At 39.7% G+C, this 20,561-nt stretch overlaps 1 protein-coding gene across 1 annotated transcript in view; it reads right to left on the bottom strand.

Annotated features, from left to right (window-relative positions):
* Positions 1 to 357: 357 nt before the first annotated feature.
* The window catches only part of LOC146306671 (copine-8), a 113,961-nt gene continuing 93,757 nt past the window's right edge, over positions 358 to 20,561 (bottom strand). Inside the window, exons 14-20 of the mRNA XM_084710832.1 lie at positions 18,744 to 18,790; positions 16,891 to 17,072; positions 15,315 to 15,442; positions 12,354 to 12,456; positions 9,291 to 9,348; positions 9,034 to 9,107; positions 358 to 2,073 (exon numbers count right to left, since the gene is read on the bottom strand). Coding sequence (XP_084566958.1) covers positions 1,885 to 2,073; positions 9,034 to 9,107; positions 9,291 to 9,348; positions 12,354 to 12,456; positions 15,315 to 15,442; positions 16,891 to 17,072; positions 18,744 to 18,790 — 781 coding nt within the window. The 3' untranslated portion in view covers positions 358 to 1,884. The remainder of the gene's footprint in view (positions 2,074 to 9,033; positions 9,108 to 9,290; positions 9,349 to 12,353; positions 12,457 to 15,314; positions 15,443 to 16,890; positions 17,073 to 18,743; positions 18,791 to 20,561) is intronic.

Raw genomic sequence — 20,561 nt, 5'->3', positions numbered from 1 at the left:
ATGCCAACCAGGTTATTTGTAGTGGTAGACCAATTAATCGCTTGGCCGATATTTTGATATAATCGTCACTGGTCGATGCCTGCGCTCATGACACCGATAAACAAAAAATGTCTGCAGACACATCTGCAGGCAGCCTTGTCAGTGTGGCAGCTGTGGAATGATGTTAGTGCTGCCCCTTGTGACTTTTGAGAGGGCCGTGAAAAAGATTGTTTTGTCAAGTTATAATCTAAAACCACCAACTGCCTAACACTTCATCATATATATTATGTATATATTTATGTACAGAATAATGCAGCTGAATGACGTCACTTCTGACATACTGTATCTTACTCTCCTTTAAATACCAGTCAATTATTATTAATTGAAGTGTGCATAAAATAATCATAATTATACATGACTTTTCTTTGTTTTTTTATTGTAAACTGCTACTGAAAAACCCTAACCACTAGTTTTTGTCCAGTGTAAGATCTTTCAGCCACGCTGGCCAATGTGACTGTACTGAGTTGCATGCTAATGTCAGCATGCTAACAGACTCACACTTGCAGGCTAATATTTGCTAATTAGCACTGAACACAAAGCACTGCTGAGAGTAATGGGAATGACGTTAGTTTTATGGTTATTTGGGAACAAATCAAAGTATTAGCCAACTTAAAATTGGGCCCTAGTGATGGAAACTAGCTGGAAAAAGGGCGAAACATATTTTACATTTTAAATATTCATTTGGAACTGTAATGCAGTGAATTTGAACCATTCATGAAGCCAATTTACGTCAAGGAACAGAAAGGGCATTTCTTTGCTATTCAGAACATTCTGTAATAAAAGCCTTCCTCTTCTGATGAGCATAAAAATGATGCATTTTCTGTTCAGCTTGTCTATTATAACTTGCCAAAGAAAAAAAGTTGGATGGAAACACAGCCAGTGAAAGAGAAAGAGTCTTAAAAGAAAGCAAAGAGAGAAAGAGAGAGATGGACAGGAAGAAAAGGGAGACAGATCAGGCCTGAGAGCAGTGCAGACAGACAGGGTGAAGTGACAAATGGAGATACAGGCCGACAGACACTCACCCCCGACAGACAGACAGACAGGCAGACAGACAGACGGATGGGTAGAAGAGGTAGTGCAGGGCCACTATATGCATGCACTTGACTGAGGCTACACTCATGCAAAAAGGTTAATACAAACACCAGAATACAGTACGGTACAGTACAGCACGGTACGGTACGGTACAGAAGGGCTACCAGGACCTGCACTGCTGCTACCTGACACACATGCCAGGAGAGAAGAGAGACAGAAAGAGTAGAGAGTATTACAAGCTTCATACTGAAACTGTGTATATAAAAGTATCAACAGTAAAAATCCTTGTTAGCGTTTACTGTAAACAATGAGTGAGTTGGAGAGAGATAGAGAGAAAGAGAAGATAGAGAAAGAAGAAGTTAGAGATGTCCAGTTATTTACAGAAAAGGTTCTTTTAAGATCAAGTGATTCCTTTGTTTTGTCTGGAGACATTCTCTTTACAATGTTTCCCAATGAGCTGTCCTTCATTTCCTCTTTTCTTTCTTTCCTTCAGTGCTTCTTTTCTTCCCAACTTGAATTCAGACTCTCCAAATCCTCTCCGGATCCTGTGCAGTTTTCCCAGGCGAAAAAACAAAAAAAAAAATTCCAGACAGTAACAGGAATGCTTGACAGTGGAAGTAAACAGACTCTCATTGGCTTTTCCTGTCCTCAAAAGCGACACTCTCCCGGCCCGACATGCAGCTTCCTGAACACGAGAAAGACCACCGTGATCCACGACGGCAAGGCATGGAGAGCGGCTTTAGGGAAGTGGAAGTATTTTGCGCATTAAGTTTGGCTAACTCCTGACTCCGAAACCGATCTCCTCCCGGCTCCTCATATCTGGGTTTGGAGGGGCTGGACCGGTGGCGTGTAGGGAGGCGGCGCTGGCGACGGCTTGATCCCGCGGGTCCTCATGTAGGACAGGAACTGGTCAGGGATCTCAGCCAAGACGTCTTTGGCGAGCCGGGCCATGCTCAGGATGTGGTTTCCCGTCCGGTCAATGTAGTCCCTGAATGGGACAAACTGTGAGGGAAGAGAGGCAAGAAAAGGAGTTATGGTGATATTTTGAAAGGAAGGGAAAGAGAAGTTGAAAGAGAGATACTGTATATTTGCAAAGTGAAAACTCCCCTCTCTCTTTTTTCATGAGTATTATTTAGCCACAGTCATATTATTCTAGTTTGGTATGTTACTTGAGTGCTAGTACCAGCGTGTAAAAGTCTGTGGATTGAAATGAACAACTTCTGCCTTGTTTGAATTATGTTCATAAATATCCTAAAATTCAGAATCAAATTGAAGTTATTCCAACTATTTCAAATGCATAAGTTATCTGTCCATTCTAATACATCAGCGTTGACTAAACTGACCAAAACTTAATCAAAATAATTCCACTGGGAATTGAAATATGGCCAGATGGGGGTTTAAACAGCCTTTTAAATATAAGTGATTATACTAATAATGCTAATTATGCTAACTGCCGAATGTGTGCAAGTTAGCCTACAGTTTCTGAATGTTGGGGACCAATAATAAGCTGGCAAGTAGACTACAATGTACGCGTGCCTTAAAGCTGCATTCTTTCTAATGGCCAGCAGGGGGCAACTGCACTGGTTACAAGGAATTCCGATTGCATGTACTCTGATGTCAAAACGCATCAACTTCTCACTTGATTTACTACCTCAGTAAATGGTTTCCTAAGGAGTCGCCCACCAGCTACACGCTGGCGCATTATCTGGCTGCATAAAGCAAAATGGTGACCCCCATAATGCCAAGTTCAAGGTTTCAAAACAGTCGTCAACAAACCGATGGGTGACAACACAGAGGTTTCTCATGGAGCTCTAGTGAGATAGGTGGTATCTTTTTTTCTAATCGCCTTTCCAGATGCAAAAACACAAGCGCAAATGTGTAAGGAGTGAATTAAACAGTGCGTTTGTCTGCTTTAACACGAGCTGCAAACAGTTTAAATATGATTTTTTTTTAATAACCAATCCCTGTATTTCATGATCTCTGTCATGCGCTAATGACAACTTATATAAGTGCTTTTAATTTAATTCACATTGTGGCATAATGTGACAGAATATCTTTTTTTTATTTAACACATTCACACACACATATATATATAAAATAAGGAGTTAGATATATTACATTATATGGCAACATTTAATACAAGTAATTAGTGATGAATGCAAGAGAACACAATAATTAATAATAATAATTAATGTCACTGATAATAATGACACAATAATTTGACAAGAAGCTGTTTGCACTTGTAACGACTACAGGAGCTGAATTAGATCACATTCAATGATCAAAACATAAATAATATCAAGGTGAAATGTCATTTAAGAATTTAGTTAAAACAGAGCCTTACAAGGCGCTAAACAAACGGAGAGCAGAAAGTTTGATGACACATTTGATTATTGCTGCAATCATTAGTCAGTTAATCAATTAGTTGTCAAAAAAAGCTATTCATTGCCAACTACTTTGATCATCGATGAATCACTTTGACTCATTTCCTTTTAAGAAAATATGTCCAAAATCTCTGATTTCAGCTCCTCAGATGTGAATATTTTCTGGTGTCTTTAGTCTTCTATGACAGTAAACTGAATGTCTTTTGATTGCGGACAAAACAAGACTTTTGAGGACATCTTTGGGAAACAGCGACCAACATTTTTCACCATTTTCTGAATTGTTATGGACCAAACAACTAGGCCTGGGTGACTGCACTACAAACTACTAATTGAATAATCAAGAAAATGATCAGTAGATTAACTGTTAATAAAATAACTGTTAGTTGCAGCTCTACATTTGATCAGCTTAAATAACTAAAACAAACTACGAACACAAAAGGAACATTCGGAGGCTCCTTTATAAATCACAGGTGATAAATAGTCTGAAAAGACGTCTGCAAACAATAAACCTGTGTATTTTCACTCATAGCTTCTCTGGCAAACCTCTTTTCTTCTCACTCCTCTCTCCTCGAGATGCATTTTAGTAATTGAGACATCCTTGACGCAGGCAGGAGGACAGAGGAGACAAGGAGCGTGGAGGAGACACAAAATAATGAAATGAGAAGCATCTCAAGTGTTACTTCCAAGGCCAGCGAAAAACAAATGGATTATAAACTGCTGAAGTTTCTGGTTTTTGCCTGGCCCATATAGTTTTTTGCATAATGTCTGCAGTCATCAAGTGTATATTAAAGTGCGTCTTTACAAAGTTGTCATTTTAAATTGAGTTAGCTGGAGAAAAGTCAGCTGCCTTGTCAATCAATTCATGGAGCTTACATTATCTTAATTAGCTGGCTTATTACAGCGGATAAAATCAGTTGTTATTTCAGCCGCAAGATTGCTTTTGTCTACCTCTGTCTGACATCAAGGGCCCTTTGTTTTGAACATGACAAAATTTTCGGTGGTAAATCTGCCGCCGTTATCGCTGTAAACTGCGCAGGTACTGTGCGAGGAGACAGAGACAGATGGTTTAGTAAAGAGGAGGAAAATGAGGAAAGAGATGAAGATTGCAAAAAAAAAAAAAAAAAAGCAGGTGGAGTGAAAAGACAAAGAACAGAGGTGAGAAATAAGATTAAGAGCAGAGGAAGGACGGTAAAATTTATGAGGGGGAAAAAGTGATGAAAAAAGAATCTGAATTACAGGAGATAATTATTTATTTCAAGTTTCTATGTTCAAAATTTAAAGCAGAAGAAGCTCATAAAATACAATCATCTCTCCTGCCTGGATTGAAGCTGCGACAGAGAAGAGAATCTACACTAATTAAGATGCTGCAGATTCCTCTTATTTTCTGATATGAAACTCTGGTTGTCTGGTGAACAGGAGCTGGTGAACGTGAAAACTTTCTCCTCAACAGCACCTGGAGAGAAATCTGATTCCTAAGGTCATCAAGATAAGCAGCAAATCTGCATATAAAGAATGAGCAAACAGTGATGTCATGCTCTTAGTGAATTAGGCGTTAACGCTCGCTGGCACTATTTGAGGCTGCTGGTGTGTGAAATCGAGCGGCTACGAGCTTTAAGACAGAGAGAGGAGACGGGCACAGAGCCAGCAGCTACATACCAGGACCTAGTTAGAAATGTCTGGGATTACTGGGATCCAATATTAGGCTGAAAATATGCAGGTTCAAATAAGGGGATCAGCACTGCTAATTCTCACAACAGAAAATTCAAGCAGCCGCAGCTTATCACAGAATATTCTTAACACGCAGATCCCTTCTTATGTTTGATAACCATGTGAACAGTTTCTAAGTCAATTTTCCTATTCTACCTTAAGATAGGAAAAGTGTATTACACAAGCATCTTAACTTCCAAAATTCTTGAATAAACTCTAACTTTAGGTTAACTGATATCTGTAGTATAACACAGTTGATAACTTACTAACAAGCTAACAGTAGCTAATGGTTGTGTTAACTAACATTTTTTCCTGTTTCAATAGATGTTTCAGTATGTTTCAATGGGAAAAACTGATGGTTATGAGGTTATTTAGCTCAGTGTCGGTTACTGGGTAAAAGACATATAAGTTGATAAGAAATGTTGAATTGAGTGTTTAGGATTTCCTAACCTGAGATAAGACAGGATGAAATAAGATAAGACAGAAAGAAAAAATACAAAATCCCATCTTAGACTCTTCCTATTTTAAAACATTAAGAAGTTTCTGTATTACTGCCCTTGAAAACCAATACTGTCCGGAAAAAATATATCTACAGTAGTCAACAGCGAGAGACGAATAATTTTTTGATCCCATTTGAATCCTGCTACAACCACACATGTGATGTTTGTCAATTTAAAGCACAATATTGCAAGATATTAAGGTTGAATTTTGTGGTAGTTTGGTGGTAGTTTGGTGGTAGTTTCCCAGTCGAAAACACACAGACATCATAGCTTAAGTGGCTCTGGGTAACGTTTATTAAATTGATAAACAACATATTGCTAGTAACTACCACAGGCCTACGTATTTTTTAAGAGATAAGGTCCCATGTTGGTCCAGTTGAAGGGGACTGACTTTGATTCTTTATACCTAAAAGATGCACCATTCTGACTTTTTCTCCCCCGATTCCAGCTCAAATATCTCAACTTAGGGCAGTGGCACTCAAACACACACGTGTTTCATTTGTTTACAGACCAACTTGACCGAATGCAATTGCACTGTAGTATTGCATGCTGTTATCTTGTAAAATGAGGGTTATTTACACACATTATGAGTATGCTCACTTTATGTTTTACCTTCAATTAAAGGTGTTTAAGATAATGTGGCTAAACTGTTCATGTCTCTACAACCTGACTGTCTGACTGCTGTCAATAGCTGTCGCTGATCTCAGCAATCAACTGTGAGTGTAATGTTATCACAGTCGATATCAATGACGGTCAGAAACTTCAAGCAAATATTGTTGGACATATCCGGTTGACTGAAGTCGCACTCCTATCCAGACTAACTTAAAATGAGTTTGTTAAAGGACATTTAGACACATGTTGTTGACTTCTTTGACTATTCATCCACCCTGTCTGTGACTCATTATTTACATCTCAGCACCGCTCAATATTGCTCATCTAAATGAGGACAGATATGAGGACGTCTCCGTTTCATTTACTTAATGAGCTGTTGTCACCTACAATCACACGATCATATGAGAGGCCAATTTGTGCTGGAAACCCTCGCTGCAGAAAGTAAACCTCGCCATGGGGTTATTAGCCTGCTGATAATGAGAGCCTGTAGGCAGAACTGCTGTAATGCTCCTGTACTGAAACTTAGTTTTACACCATCTCTGGCTATTTTCTATGTGTGTATGTGTGTGTGCGTGTGTGTGTGTACTTCAGCTTGTTAAAAAGCCAACTAACAAGCGTGCCACCCTCGCCCACGTGGGCTGAGGGAGGGTGTGAGGGAGCAAGATATGACAGCGGCAGTATAAAGGTCATGGAAAAGAAAGAAACAAACAAATGTCTCACTCTGAATGTTTGCATTCTTTCTCTTTGTCTTGCCAGGCAGTGACACGTATGAAAAGTAAAAATAAAATAAATAAAAACCCCTCTGGTGTGGCTAAATTGTAGCAGCTTGGTGAAAAAGCCTGTTGTGCACTTCCCAGGTCCCGTCTGTGCGACTGACTGCAGACCCTGGGCTGCCCTGCAGGCTTTTTAACTTGTACATTAGTCCGGGGTTATAGCTGAGGGTCTCCGTTCAGCCACTTTAATGAGAACGCTGCAGAGAAGCAGAGATTTGGCAGACTCTTCACACATGCTGGGGAGCATGCCATTTTCTCTCTGTGTGTATGTGTGTGTCCATCTTGCCATCTGTGGTCGGGTGCACCCCGGGGTCGAGGTGACCAGGCGTCGGTCTGCATGGACAGAGTTGACGAACCTGGACGAGACTCAGGTGGTTTTAAGCAACTCCCCTTTAACAAATCCTTCCACATAGTTATTCTGCAAAGTTGTAGTTTTTTTGGGGGGAAAATGACTTCTTGCTTGTCTCTCGGACATTTTTCAACATCAGCATATCACTGACTGAGTTTTGACACTTTTGCATAATTACATAAATTACATAAATAACCCATAAACCTAAATTACTGCCAGCAGTCTAATGACTGGTATTTCTACCAAGGCTGGATTGCAAACCGGGCAAAGCAGGCAACAGCTCCAGGGCGCCAAACCTCCTGTGGCCCCAAGAGCTCCACGCTTATTGTGTGTCAAAGTGCGCTGATTTAATTGTAATTTTGTTTGGGAATAAGCACCATCAACTGAAAACTGATATGATAAGAGACCTGAGTGCTGCACTACAAAGCTAGAGGAATGGTATAGGCCTGTAGTTATATATATATAGTGTAGGTGTCTCGCTTTTAACCTGACTAGATCACCATGGTAACTTATACTGAACATGTTACTTGGTCTGGAGGAGCTTATGTTCAGACTTTCAGATTAAATCACCTGTAAAAAGCGCAGCTCTTTAACTACTTCTTTTCCTGATGAAGTTCTTCGTGAGAGATATAGATTCTCAGCTGACACACGGCTTTGTTAAACGCTCAATTCTGATTGGTCAAGTACAACATTGTAAAGTCTTATTTCTTTACAGCAGGCTGTTGTTATGTCTAACAGACCGTGGCTATATAGAGCAGAACATTACTGTGCATGCAGTTCTAATCATAGACTAAGATCATTTTTAAAACATTTGAGTTATTTTAAAATTAATATTTTGCATCAAATTATTACAGTGTAATAACAGGATAATGTGCACTGAGCAGGCCGGGGTTTATTTTGCAATAATGAGCTGTTCACTGCATATTATTCCTTACCTGTTGAGTTGTACATTTGTAAAGTCACTGAACAAAGCCATGTGATGTGGTTACAGCAACGCGAACTGTACATATCACGTTGCCATGGGAACCTACACAACCTGGTGTTGCAGAAAAAAAGTGGCTGCTTCAGGTCATATTAATGCTAAATTTTGCGCAACAAATCAGCCACTTTGAATGATTATTTATGCTTGATCCTGATTTGCTGCCAAGTACAATTTATAAACATAATTTAGAAAATTGATTAGCATATTTGTATTTATCACAGGCAATATTTAATTAAATAAATTTCACTTTGATTTGAAAACTTAGCTGTATCAAGTTTAACATTTCATGTGCAGTTTGGACTGAAGTAGGCAGCATGTGATCAGTCCATTTTGTGCAGAAAACAAGGCTCAAGTGACGCACCGAACACCCCCTTTTGTGGGAGCAGAGCCTGAAGAAGAAGAAGGCCTGACTCAAGTACTCAACTGTACTTTGACAAAAATATTAATCACATTTACTCTCTCAAGAGGCATGATCAAAACATACATTTTGCCAGTGATAAAAAAGTATACATCCCTTTCTTTGGAACCGGCTAACATGAGATGAGAAGGAGCTGGGTGACCATGTGGCAGAGCTGATTTGTAATCTCAGACATGGTTTCATTTTTCATTAGCGTGAAAGCAGCGTGGTCTTTGAGGAAAAGAAAGGAGCGTGTACCTGAACAATGTCTCTCTCAGCGTATCTTCCTCTGGACGAGATTCTGACTTCGTCGCCGTCCAACTCAATCATCGCTGCAGAAAATACAAGGAAAAACAAAATACACACATGCATTATTTCATATGAATACAAAATCAACAAGACACTGTGAGCAAGACAAGATCCTCTGAAACAGAGGTCATATTCCCTTGATTCTATGGAGCAGAAAGTTTCTTACACATAAACATTACAACTGTGACGGGTTCTTGTTGACTTACCATCGAATTCTGCAGGTCCCACCCCCACAATGATGATTGACATCGGCAGACAGGAGGCCTGAGGGAGAGGAGAACAATGAATATCTGATACATTACAAACATTTTAAAACATTTGGAAAACTGTTTCAGGGTAAAGATGGACTACAGGTTAACATTTACAGCCTCTATCTTGAACAAAGCATAAGGTGCCATGTTCACATCTTGCCAGCATGTATGTATTACACAGTATGTGTAAATGTGCGAGTGAATCTTGTGTGTGTTTTCTCCAGCGCCTCCTGAAGCGCTTGCTGCGTGGGTTGAGACATCACGGTGAATAATATTAGAGAAGAGAGAATCAACAACATGGCCTGAGCTCCCTGACAGCTTACAAATGACATGTGTTTATGTGTGCGGATATGTGTGTAAGTGCCAGAGAGCGTGTTTATTAGAAAGAGAGGGCCAGTGGTGTGTGTGTTCAGTGTGCGTTGAGTAATGGGTTGACCTCAGGCAGCAGAGCAACAGATGATCTTATCGAAATATCTCATTTATTTTTTGCCCCCCTCCGTAAAGGTCTTCCTTGTGTTTTTTTCTTTACATCTCTACTGCAATCTTTGCTCTCTTTCTTTTTCTGCTCCCTCATCTCTGCCGCCTCATTTTATCGTGCTGCCTCGTCTTCCTTTTCTCCTTAACGTTTTGCTCTCCTCAACCTCTCCGCGTTCAAAGGTCTGAGACGGATCGCCGCCTTCACAAAAATGGCCGCTGTTTACTGTTCTTTTTGTTTTCATTCTACATCGTGCACGGGCTGGCTTCCCTCTGGAGCGCACTCTGACTTGACAGTGATGGAGGAGACGGATGGAGGGGAAATAACATGCTGTCAAAAGCGAGGGTGGCACCGCAAACAGAAAAAATAACAGGAGTAAAGGCTCGCCAGTCACGTCATATTTCTGTTGGCACTCCAAGAAAGGATGTATATCCAGAGATGAGTAAAAAATATGTGTCAATACCAAACATTTTTTACATTAGTGAGAGAAAAAGTACACACCCCCTTTACTTGAGTCAAAATATAGATACTCTGGGTAAAATATTACTCCAAATCAAGTGAAAAGTACTTTTTTTTTTCAAATGTAGTGGAATAAAAGTCATAAGTGTCCAAAAAAAATAAATACACAGGCCAAAAAATGTAGTTCAGAACAGTACTCAAGTAACTATATTTCATTACTGTCCACCCCCGCTTGTGTTCATGTAAGACTGTGAGACTCTGTACTGTGTGGATCAGGTAGATTAACATTATCCGTCTGTAAGACCAACACTAGGTGCCTTTTCTCTGTGTAGTAAATCCATTGTCAATACATCTAAAGCTGACAGTCAGACGCCTCGCAGCCTAATCTGGAAATACAGGCACAGCTGTTTTCCAGCTTTCATTCAAACACAGAATTTTGCTCCTGAGAGCAAAAAAAAAAAGTAATGAAAATAAGAATTTAAGACACACATTTACATGTTTGCCCAATTGTATTAAGATCTCAGGCTATGACAGTTGTACTTATTCTGATACATGTTTTCATGGTTTATCTTCAAGCAGCTATGTTACACACCACTGCATAATTGTGACATTACTTGCAAATGTTTTCTGTGGTGAATTCTTTTCTTTTTGGTGAAATGTCTGCATTTGATAAAGACCATTTTTTAAATTCATCGCTCTGTTTTTTTTTTACATCATTCACACAGAATGGTGTAAACATGTTTATACAACTGATTGGCATAAAAGTGGGAAAAAACAAAAAAACAGAATGCCTTTCCTGACATCCAATTTGAATAGATAATTTAGCTTAACAGTTCTCTGTACACAAACAGGCTGTGACAGTCTGTCTTTTAGAAACAATCTACATACTACATGTTCTAACTAAATCAGCAGCTGTCTTAACGACCGCTTTTCTCTCTTCATTCATTTGTCTGTTTGATTTTAATGTTCCGACTTTTGCATCTGTCTTATCATGTGTTATTTTTCATCTGTTGTGAAGAACATTGCACTGAATCTTTTCGTACAAACTCTGCCATATAAATGAAGATTTATTAGTTAGAGATTGAATTGTGTTGTACTGTATTTTTACCTTTTAGGCTTGGAAAAAACAATGCTTGAGATAAGAGACACTTCATCGCTCATGAATGAGCAAAGTGATTTACTGAGAGACGTTTTGGTGCAGACACAGACTCAACAGCCCTTATGAACAGCACTCAAAATTACGTCCCTTTGTTCTGGGTACAAAAAGTAGCACCCAGGAGACAAAGATACAGTGTCTAGGACAATTCAGGGACAGTCTAGAAACTTATTACAAAAAATGTCAGAGCAAATTTCCAAAGAGATGTTATTTGGATAAAATGCATGCATACTGGGAATCTAAATGGTTAGTTTCTCGCCTAAAAACTTTTAAAACTTTTTTATTAAGACATATTAGCATAAATGACTGATAGCTCATTCAGTCATTCATGGTCAGCCACTTGGATGCACGCACGGGAAAACTGATCTGATCAGATCCTAAGGACGCAAACAAACACACGTCAAACCACCTGTTTATACCTTAAGCTGCGTTTCCACCCAAAGTATCCAGAACTTGTAATCCCAGGATCTACTTTTCAAGGAACTAACAGGTTACAGGCTGTTGTTGTTTTTCTACAACAGTTTAAAGACAAAGATTTGATGAATTAGTCCAATGATGTATGAAAAAGTGACGGCTGCTTTTACATGTACTTTTTGCAACCACACCACAATGATGATGATGCCATATTGAGCTGCGGATGGAATAAAATGCTGCAAGTACTTGACTAATCAGAAATGTGCCCCACCCAAAAGGTTCCTGTACTTCTAGAAAATCCTAACCCAAGCAGACACTTTTTGGGGGATAAAAGAATGTCCCCAGAACTTAGTTAAGACCCTGGTCTCTGCAGTGGAAACACACCAAGTCACTCCAAAGGTTCCTAGGCCCTGGGGAAAGTTCCTGTGGTGGAAACACAGCTATATTGAACAATGCTATGAGCTTCCTGAGCGTCAGGTGCTTGAACCCACGTATAGTCAGGTGTTGCCCTTACGTTGACAATAGACTCCTTGGTCTGGGCCATGTCTGAGATGACGCCGTCTGTGATGATGAGGAGCACAAAGTACTGGGAGCCATCCTTCACTGAAGCTGCATACCTAAAAAACAAAAACACAAAAAGACCATTTTTGTAGTTGTTCCTGTTCTGCTATCCTCTTTGATTTAAAATGAATTAATTACACAAGCATAACAAGCATCATTCTGTATAGTTTTAATTAAAGGACTCAGCTTGTTCTCAAATTAATTTGACTACATGAAAATAGTTCTTTGGAAATGACTTTTCTCATTGAATAAATGTCACTTACCTCCCACTCAGGAGGATCTTAATCTGTAGTACTTCTTTCTGTACACATCTATCTTTATGTCAATTCAATAGATCCTCAGCTCAATACGGCTTTCAATTTCTCCTGCGATGTCAAGAGTGACCTTTCACTCCCATGTGAGTCGTGAACTGACTGTTACTGATATTTACACACCGAGATTATTTCAGTCTCCTCGGCTTGTGCTATGCCTTTTGACGCCTTTATGCACTGAGAGGTTAGATCTATGCGTACGACCGCCTCCCCCCCACTGGAGGTAGCAGATATTTAAGTGTCTTTCACTGTGGATGATCACAACACAAAGAAGGTAGAGAGAGATGGAGACACAGGGCAACAACTAAAGAGAAGTCTAGACAGGAAGAGCAGGGGAGGAGAAGTTAAGTGAATAGTTACTAAGCTGCATGTGGGAGGAAGGGAAGACATAGATGAGAAAAAGGGGCTGTTATTGAAGTATGAGGGAGATCAGCAAACAGTAGAGAGGAGGTGGAGGTGGGATGAAGGGACTGAGATGAGAAGCAGGCTTGAAGATGACAAATAGGCAGTGCGATTGCAGAAAGACACATGTATCTACAAAACCTTGTTTTAAAAGTTTTTAATGAGGTTTAGTAGGAAGAGTTTGTAGGATATGTGATAGTCTGGTACTCATCAAACCAGAATGAACCAATTCTTGAAGTTCTTATTACAAAAACCAAGTTAATGAGATGTGGACTAGATGAGAGATTTATGAAAGTATGCAGTTTCGTTTAAAAACCTTTTCATATACTTTATACTTGCAGGTATTGTCTTATTTCTTATCTCAGGAGTACTGGACAAAAGCAGCCACTCTTCACTACCTTATTGGTATAGACCCTTTTACAGTTTGTAAAAAATGAGAAAGCTACACGTGCATTTTGGCAGCGGAAGAACAGCGGACCAAAACAGCTTGTCAACGGGCTGCTGCAAATACAAGCAGTTTTGATCACGTCCTCAGTCCAGTCAGCACATTTAATAGCTTGCAGACGCCACTGGTTGCTCTGAAATGGTCAAGATCCTGTCGGAATTTTGAACAACTCATATCGACCACTGAGAATATTGATTCTGATTTATCATATATTCAACAAACAGACATTTTGGTGATTTTGGTGCTGGTAAAAATGCTTAATTCAGCCTCTGCAGCTTGATAACTCATCTGGATGACTGGGGGAAGCCGCTACTTCTGTTGCTGAAACGCTTGCGCAGCTTTTTGATGGCGTCAGCTGTAAAAGGGTATTTATTCAACTGGATTATCTGTATCTGTATATGTATATGTACAAGGACTTGGTGGGGTTTAAACTGGACATGACTGGTGCCTGAACTGGAAGTGTGAGGAACAAACCGAAAGCTGTTGGATTGATAAAAAGTTGCTATATGTATTATTTATTAGAAAAACTGTTAACATAACAGCTTTGGATTAAAGTTTTTGATCACAAGAGTAAGTAATGAATAAATTTTAGTGAATAAATGAACTCGACACATGCAGTATTAGCTACCCAATGTCCCTCAAGTACATTACCTGTACCAGGTTCTCGTTTAAGCTGAGTATTTGCTCAACCCTATAAGCTAACAACTCCTGGCTGTACCTTCATATCTCTCCCTAAGAAATCCTACTAACTATGTAGTTCTGTTAGTGTTTAACAAAACAAACAAGATGTTAATTAGTGAGCTTTGGAGATGCTGGTGGTGTTTTTTGATCTTTAGCCAGTGTCAAGCTAACTTCTCCTAATGCAAACTTAAGCTATGTTAATTGCCTCCTAGTTTCAGCTCCATATATAATATACAGACATGACAGTGTTGGTGATTAGTTAGCAGTTACTGATTAGCTTGTGCAACCAAAAAAAACGTGTTAGAGAGGAGAAGACAAAATCAAAGAGGGAAGTTCGTTAAAGGGGTTTGATGGAAAGAACACATGAGTCAGGAAAGAGGAGTAAAAGGTATTCAGGTGACGTTACACGCTAAATAAAAGCGAACTGCTGCCTCTGTAGTAGTGCTTGTTTCACCATGTCTTTTCAGAGAGCCATTTGCCTCTTCATGTGTAACTATGCAATTAAAATTCAGTAAATTATCTTCTAAATATGTGAAGTAACCTGATGAGGGGCTTCACTTGAGCACATCTTGTTAATTACATACTTGCATGAATAGTTCCTTAATGTCTTTTTTTTATTCCAGAACTTTGTCTGGATCACGTGTCTGTGTAGCTTTCCTGCAGCATAAATTATGTTCTCATCTACAGTTCACAGAGACACAAACAAACATGCAATCAGCTGTCAGGTACTTTCTCTGTTTGTGTCTGTTTTTTTTTTTTCTTCTTCTCTCCCCTGAACTCTTGTTAGCTACCTGGCAACACTCGCTGCACTGAGCTTATTACAGAAAACCTGAGAACACATGCTGAGTGTCAATCGCAGAGTGAAATGTACTCCATGTTCTTTCACGCATACTCAAGTGAGTTGAAGTTCATGATGTAAGCAGTGATAGCAAATATGGAAGTGTAAAACGATGTGCATGTGGTCTAATGAAAAAAAGAGAAGACGACTGTGGAAAAATAAATCTAAGAAACCAGATGTTGTAAATGGGGGATAATTTTGACATTAAGCCCTATAAATGGCGTGCATGTGCAGTACCTGGCCACATGGTTGATGACAGGCGAGAAGTTGGTGGGTCCGTAGAGCTGAACTGACTTCAGACTCTGGTAGTAGGCCTCCATCACACCTTCAATTCCAGCACAGTACGGGTTCTGAGGGTTCCCATTCTACATTAAGGACAAAAGAAGGGCGGATCATCATTAACCTCATCAACATGATTTGCACTGATGAGAAAGGAACAAACAGGTTTTAAGGGACAGTTTGGATTATTTTAAGTGGGAGAATGTACTTATCCATAGTCAGTATATTACCTACAGGCAGCAGGTGTACCAGTGTAGGTAAGAAAGGACTCACCAAAAAGAATCTACGTCAGTTTAAGTGTTGTATATATTTAGAATATTTTCTCTGCTTTACCTTGCGTTCAGACAGCCTTTTCCCACAGGAAACTACTAATCTTTAAGCCAAATATCAGTCTCTTGCACCCCACCAGACCCCTTTGGCAAAAACAGTCATTTTACTTGAGCTGCTCAACTATCACTGCCTCGATCGGTTAGTTTGTTTGTGTTACTCTGATGTTTTAAAGGATGAGTTCGGATTCACTTAAATCGAACATGACACAAACAAATTTACAGACTGAGGCAACAGTAGACCAGCAACTCCTGTATTCTGTGAAGTAAAAAGAGTAGATGCTTTTGCCAAAGGAGTCTGGTGGCTTTGGAGTGAGCAATATTTGGCTCATATAAAAGTTGTTTCCTGTCAGAAAAGGCTGTCTGACAGCAAGGGAAAGGTGCAAAAATATTCTATATATAACACCTAAAATATGATTTACTGTTGACCCTGTCTACAGCTGTACATGGATTTGCTTCCTACTCCGGGACCCCTTCTCTTTCTCCAAACTGGGAGCATACCACCTGCCATCTAATGAAAATAATACACTAATAATACACTGACCGTGGGTAAGTACCTCGTATAACCCCACACCAATTACCTGAATTATCCCTTTAAAGGATGATTAAATAATTAAATAAAGCAAAACCACTCTTTATATAGCTATAGGGATATAATTTTGCTCATGCATGCTTAGATGCCTTGAGTTACGTCGGGTCTTTAGTCTCAAGCTTAGAGAAGTGTAATCCAATCGGCGATTTATTATTATATATTTATTACATGAATATATACTAATGATATGGACAGCTCTGATATTTCATGAATTTCAAAATACAATACAGCTGGTGCTGTGCCAGTCTCAGCAGCCTCCTCATGCATTTTTTTTTAAACACAATGTTCCTTTTTAAATTGCTCAAACCAGCCAATGGAAACTTTGAAATTGTCCTTCACCACGGGTCTGCTCAAGGGGGCATTACACGACAGGGCATTATCAGTCCACTTAACAGCTGGCTTAAACCACAGGTGCTTCCCCTGTGTGCATTCGTTTTCTACAGTGAGTTTTCATGAATAATATGAGGGCGAGTTCAAAAATGCCGCTGGCTTTGATTGGTAAGTGTTATAGTTAAAGTTTGGGTCAGTTTGGGTGGGTGGTTAAAAAACTCCATGCAGGGAGCACCTCCGTGTTTTACCCGCCCTCGATCCTGGTCCCAACCCCTGTTGTTCCTACCAAGGCAAACTCGTGAGAGATCCGTCCATCCGGTGGCAGCTTGGCTCCAAAGCCCAGCGCGGGAAACATCTTATCGCTGTCGTAGTCCTGGATGATTTCTCCTACTGCCTTCAGGGCCATGGCGTAGGCATTCAGCTGGTAGGGGCTCATGTAGTGGAGTGAGGTGGGCTGGGCGGGGTTACCTGTTTGTGAAAAAGGAAACGCACACAGTCAGAGGAAACTCTGTGGGTATGATAATGAGCTAGGACAATGGAAGACGTGATGTGGTCACAGAAACAAAGTGACGCTTTCATGCTTTGAAAGTTAGGTGGTCGGTTGTACAATTTATTTGTTGTTTTAAATTGACTATTTCTTTTACTATCTTGACCTCATTTACAGACACAATATGTAATAACTGCACAGCCAAAAGTGAGTATTGCAGTGCATATAGTGATTTGGACCCAAAGATTTCATATTAAATAGGTTGAAATCCTATTTAACTGTCTATTCTATTGTTCTAGCGAGTTCTTTCCGCCTGCCCCTTCCTCCCCGAACTCAAGGAAACTCAGGCAGGCTGCAGGAACACTGCAGGAGCACAAGACGGGTGCAACATCGTAATTTGACAATAACAAATGACGACGGGTCCTACATTGTAGGTTGATCAGCTGTTAATAACTGTCAAATTGTCTGTTATTGTAAAGTTAAGCCTGTTGCTGCAAATATACACACTCAAGAGTTAAAGTTTCTCCTTTAACTGTTCAGTTTTTGTTATTGCTTCTTTCTGCACCAGAGGTACATTGTGGTTGACTTGCCATATATCCATGCATTAGAGCTGCAACAATTAGCCAGTGAATTGATTAATTGTTAACTATTAAATTATCGTCATCTCCATTTTGATAATCAATTAATCGCAGAAAAAAAAGTCCAGATTCTCAGATTTTAGCTTTTAAAATGTGAATACTTTCTATGCGTTGTGGATGTTTGATGTTTTTTATGGTTTTGGAAATGTTTGTGAGAATAGGATTCATCTTTGGTATAAATTATGATCTGTGGGAAACTACGGAGTCAAAATTTGCCCGATAGGTTCAATTAGACACAATTAAACCTTAAACTTGTAAAGTGATTAAATCAAAAATTGTGAAATTTAAAAAGTCAAGAGTATTGTTTTTGTAAATAACCCTTTAACTAAGAGAAAAAAAAGATAATGAGGTAATTAAATACCCATCTGTGTTGTAAATGAATTGTCAGAGGCTGCGTGGGCTTAATGGGAACCATGATCCCTACTTGAAAAGCCACTTGAACTTTAACTGATGTTTTTCAAATAGAGCAGCCTGTGATTCCACGAACAAGCAACAAATTGTTCTCTAGTGGTTCTATTAGTGATTTTCTGCATCAAGTTATTGAATTGGCTGCTAATTACGTTAATGCAATATTAATGTGAAACATTTTTCTTTTTTTTTCTGCACATGAGTTTTTTTTTATTGGTATTCAAGCTGCATTTTAAATAAACTGCAGAACTCTACTAGCCATCTTTCTCAATTGAGATTTTACTGACAGCCGGACAAGATCGAGAACACCTCAACCTCCGACATCAACACATTGGGTTTGGCTTTATTGCCGCTGCTGCCTGTCCTATTAGCGCCAAGCTCAAGGGTAGATGGATAACACAGTCCTTAATCAGGGCCATCATAGCATGTTTCTGCACTCAGCTTTAGTTGCCAGGTGTGATGGAGAGGGCTATTAGGAAACACTTGATTCCCCATCTGCATGTATTTGAATAAATGCTCCCGAGGCATTCAGCACACTTGTGCTGCTCCCTTTGTGAATGTGTGTGCGCGCATGCAAAGTGTGTGTGTGTGTGTGTGTTAACTCACCATTGGAAGCTGTGAAATCAATGGCCACGGTGAAGTTAATCTGAGTCCTGAGAAGACAAAAGCAGAGAGATAATTCGTTAATCAACAACCATTTTCCACTCTTTGTTGCTCTGTCACACACAGTCACGCACACACACACACACACACACACACACACACACACACACACACACACACACACACACACACACACACACACCTGTGAGCCAATGAGAATCAATCAGAAGAAATGAACTGCAGACATAATCAGGTTAGCGTGATCAATGTTTGAGAGTACAAACAGACTTCCTCCTGCCCTTTAGCTGCGACGGTGATGAGGAGAAAGTAAGTTTCTGGGCTTTCACTCCAAACATCCAGACATTGCACTGCTCAGAGGAAGGTTGTTGTGTTTGAATGGAGAACACGATACGGTCTCCTAAACAACTACACTTATAAAAGAAGCATGTGCCGCCATGACTTTGCTTCCAAAATTCAGCCACACTCAACTGTGACTCTGGTCCACTACAAGGTGCACCCAGGGACACTCTGATGGACAGGTGGTGAAATTTTACAAACGTAAATTAGACTTCAAGACAAACTGACAATTTGATTTTATTGTATTGTAAACAGCATTCATCATGGAACTCATATTTGCGTACAAAATCAAACACTATGCACTACATATCCAAAACATGTACTACCGTTCAACATAGTTTGTATAAATAAACAGTGGTATGAATATTTTCGGACACGCTGGTCAGCGCGTATCACATGACTTCCTGAGAGCTTCCTTGCTGGTTGGATATGAGTAACTATGGTAACACGTGCCAACAATGAACTGAATCAAAAATATATGTTGCCTAGCAAAGTGAAACCTTACTTAGATTTAAATTGAAGTGTTATTGGCGAGCTACCTTGATCATTGAGCTACCTTGATCACTGTCTACCATTGTCTGTAATGTTGTTGCTATTGTCACTACTGCATTGCAAGAGTTGGTTCCATTCAGGATTCTTGGAACTCTGGTTCCAGTCAACTAGCCCCTGTTTCCACCAGTTTTGAGCTGAACCATTGTGATCAAAGATGCACCATTAACAGGGTGTGTTACAGAAAGCACAACCTGGAGCTGGAACTCAAAATGCTCCAAACGGTTTAAAACTAGATGCATGGAAGGAGCATGCTATCTCACAATGACAACACTGCCTAGCAAGCTCATGTTTAACTGACATAATGTTAGTTTAGCATGTTAGCATGCTAACATTTGCTATGGCACTTGACACAAAGCACAGCTAAGGCTGATGGGAAGAGTTCTGCAGGCATTTGGTCATAAACTAGATGAAAAGTCAGGGGAAGTTCTTACAATTCATCCTGAGGGAAAAATGAACGTGTGTGCGAAATTTCACTGAAATGCATCCTTTCATTTAAAATGATGGTGGCACAAGAGAAACAGTCAGCAGATTCTGATTTGTTATTTAGTGATCATCATGTCGGAACAATGAATATCAGTACTAAATTTTGTGTTTTGAGGTCTAGTGCCTGTACATGTTGAGATATTTAACTGGACAATGGAACATTTGTACCATCTGATAGCGCTACAGGAAAAATCAGGGCTTCTCTAAAGTCACTAATAATTATCCTCTCTAACACTCACTGTCGTCATCTAGCAGTTATTGAGATATTTCAGTCTGGAGCCACAGGAAAACAACTCAGAAGAGACTAGTAAAGCCACTGGATAAGAGAATGTGGATATCATATTAGAGAATACATTGTGTATCTTGATAGACAGTATTCCACATTTTGAATATTTCCAGAGATGTTTAGATAGCAGCCTGTGCGCATTA

This window comes from Lutjanus erythropterus, chromosome 22 (assembly GCF_056507025.1).
Source record: "Lutjanus erythropterus isolate fLutEry1 chromosome 22, fLutEry1.hap2, whole genome shotgun sequence".
Taxonomy (NCBI): domain Eukaryota; kingdom Metazoa; phylum Chordata; class Actinopteri; order Lutjaniformes; family Lutjanidae; genus Lutjanus; species Lutjanus erythropterus.
The sequence above is the reverse complement of the archived record's forward strand: the minus strand, read 5'-3'. Positions and strand labels throughout refer to the sequence as shown.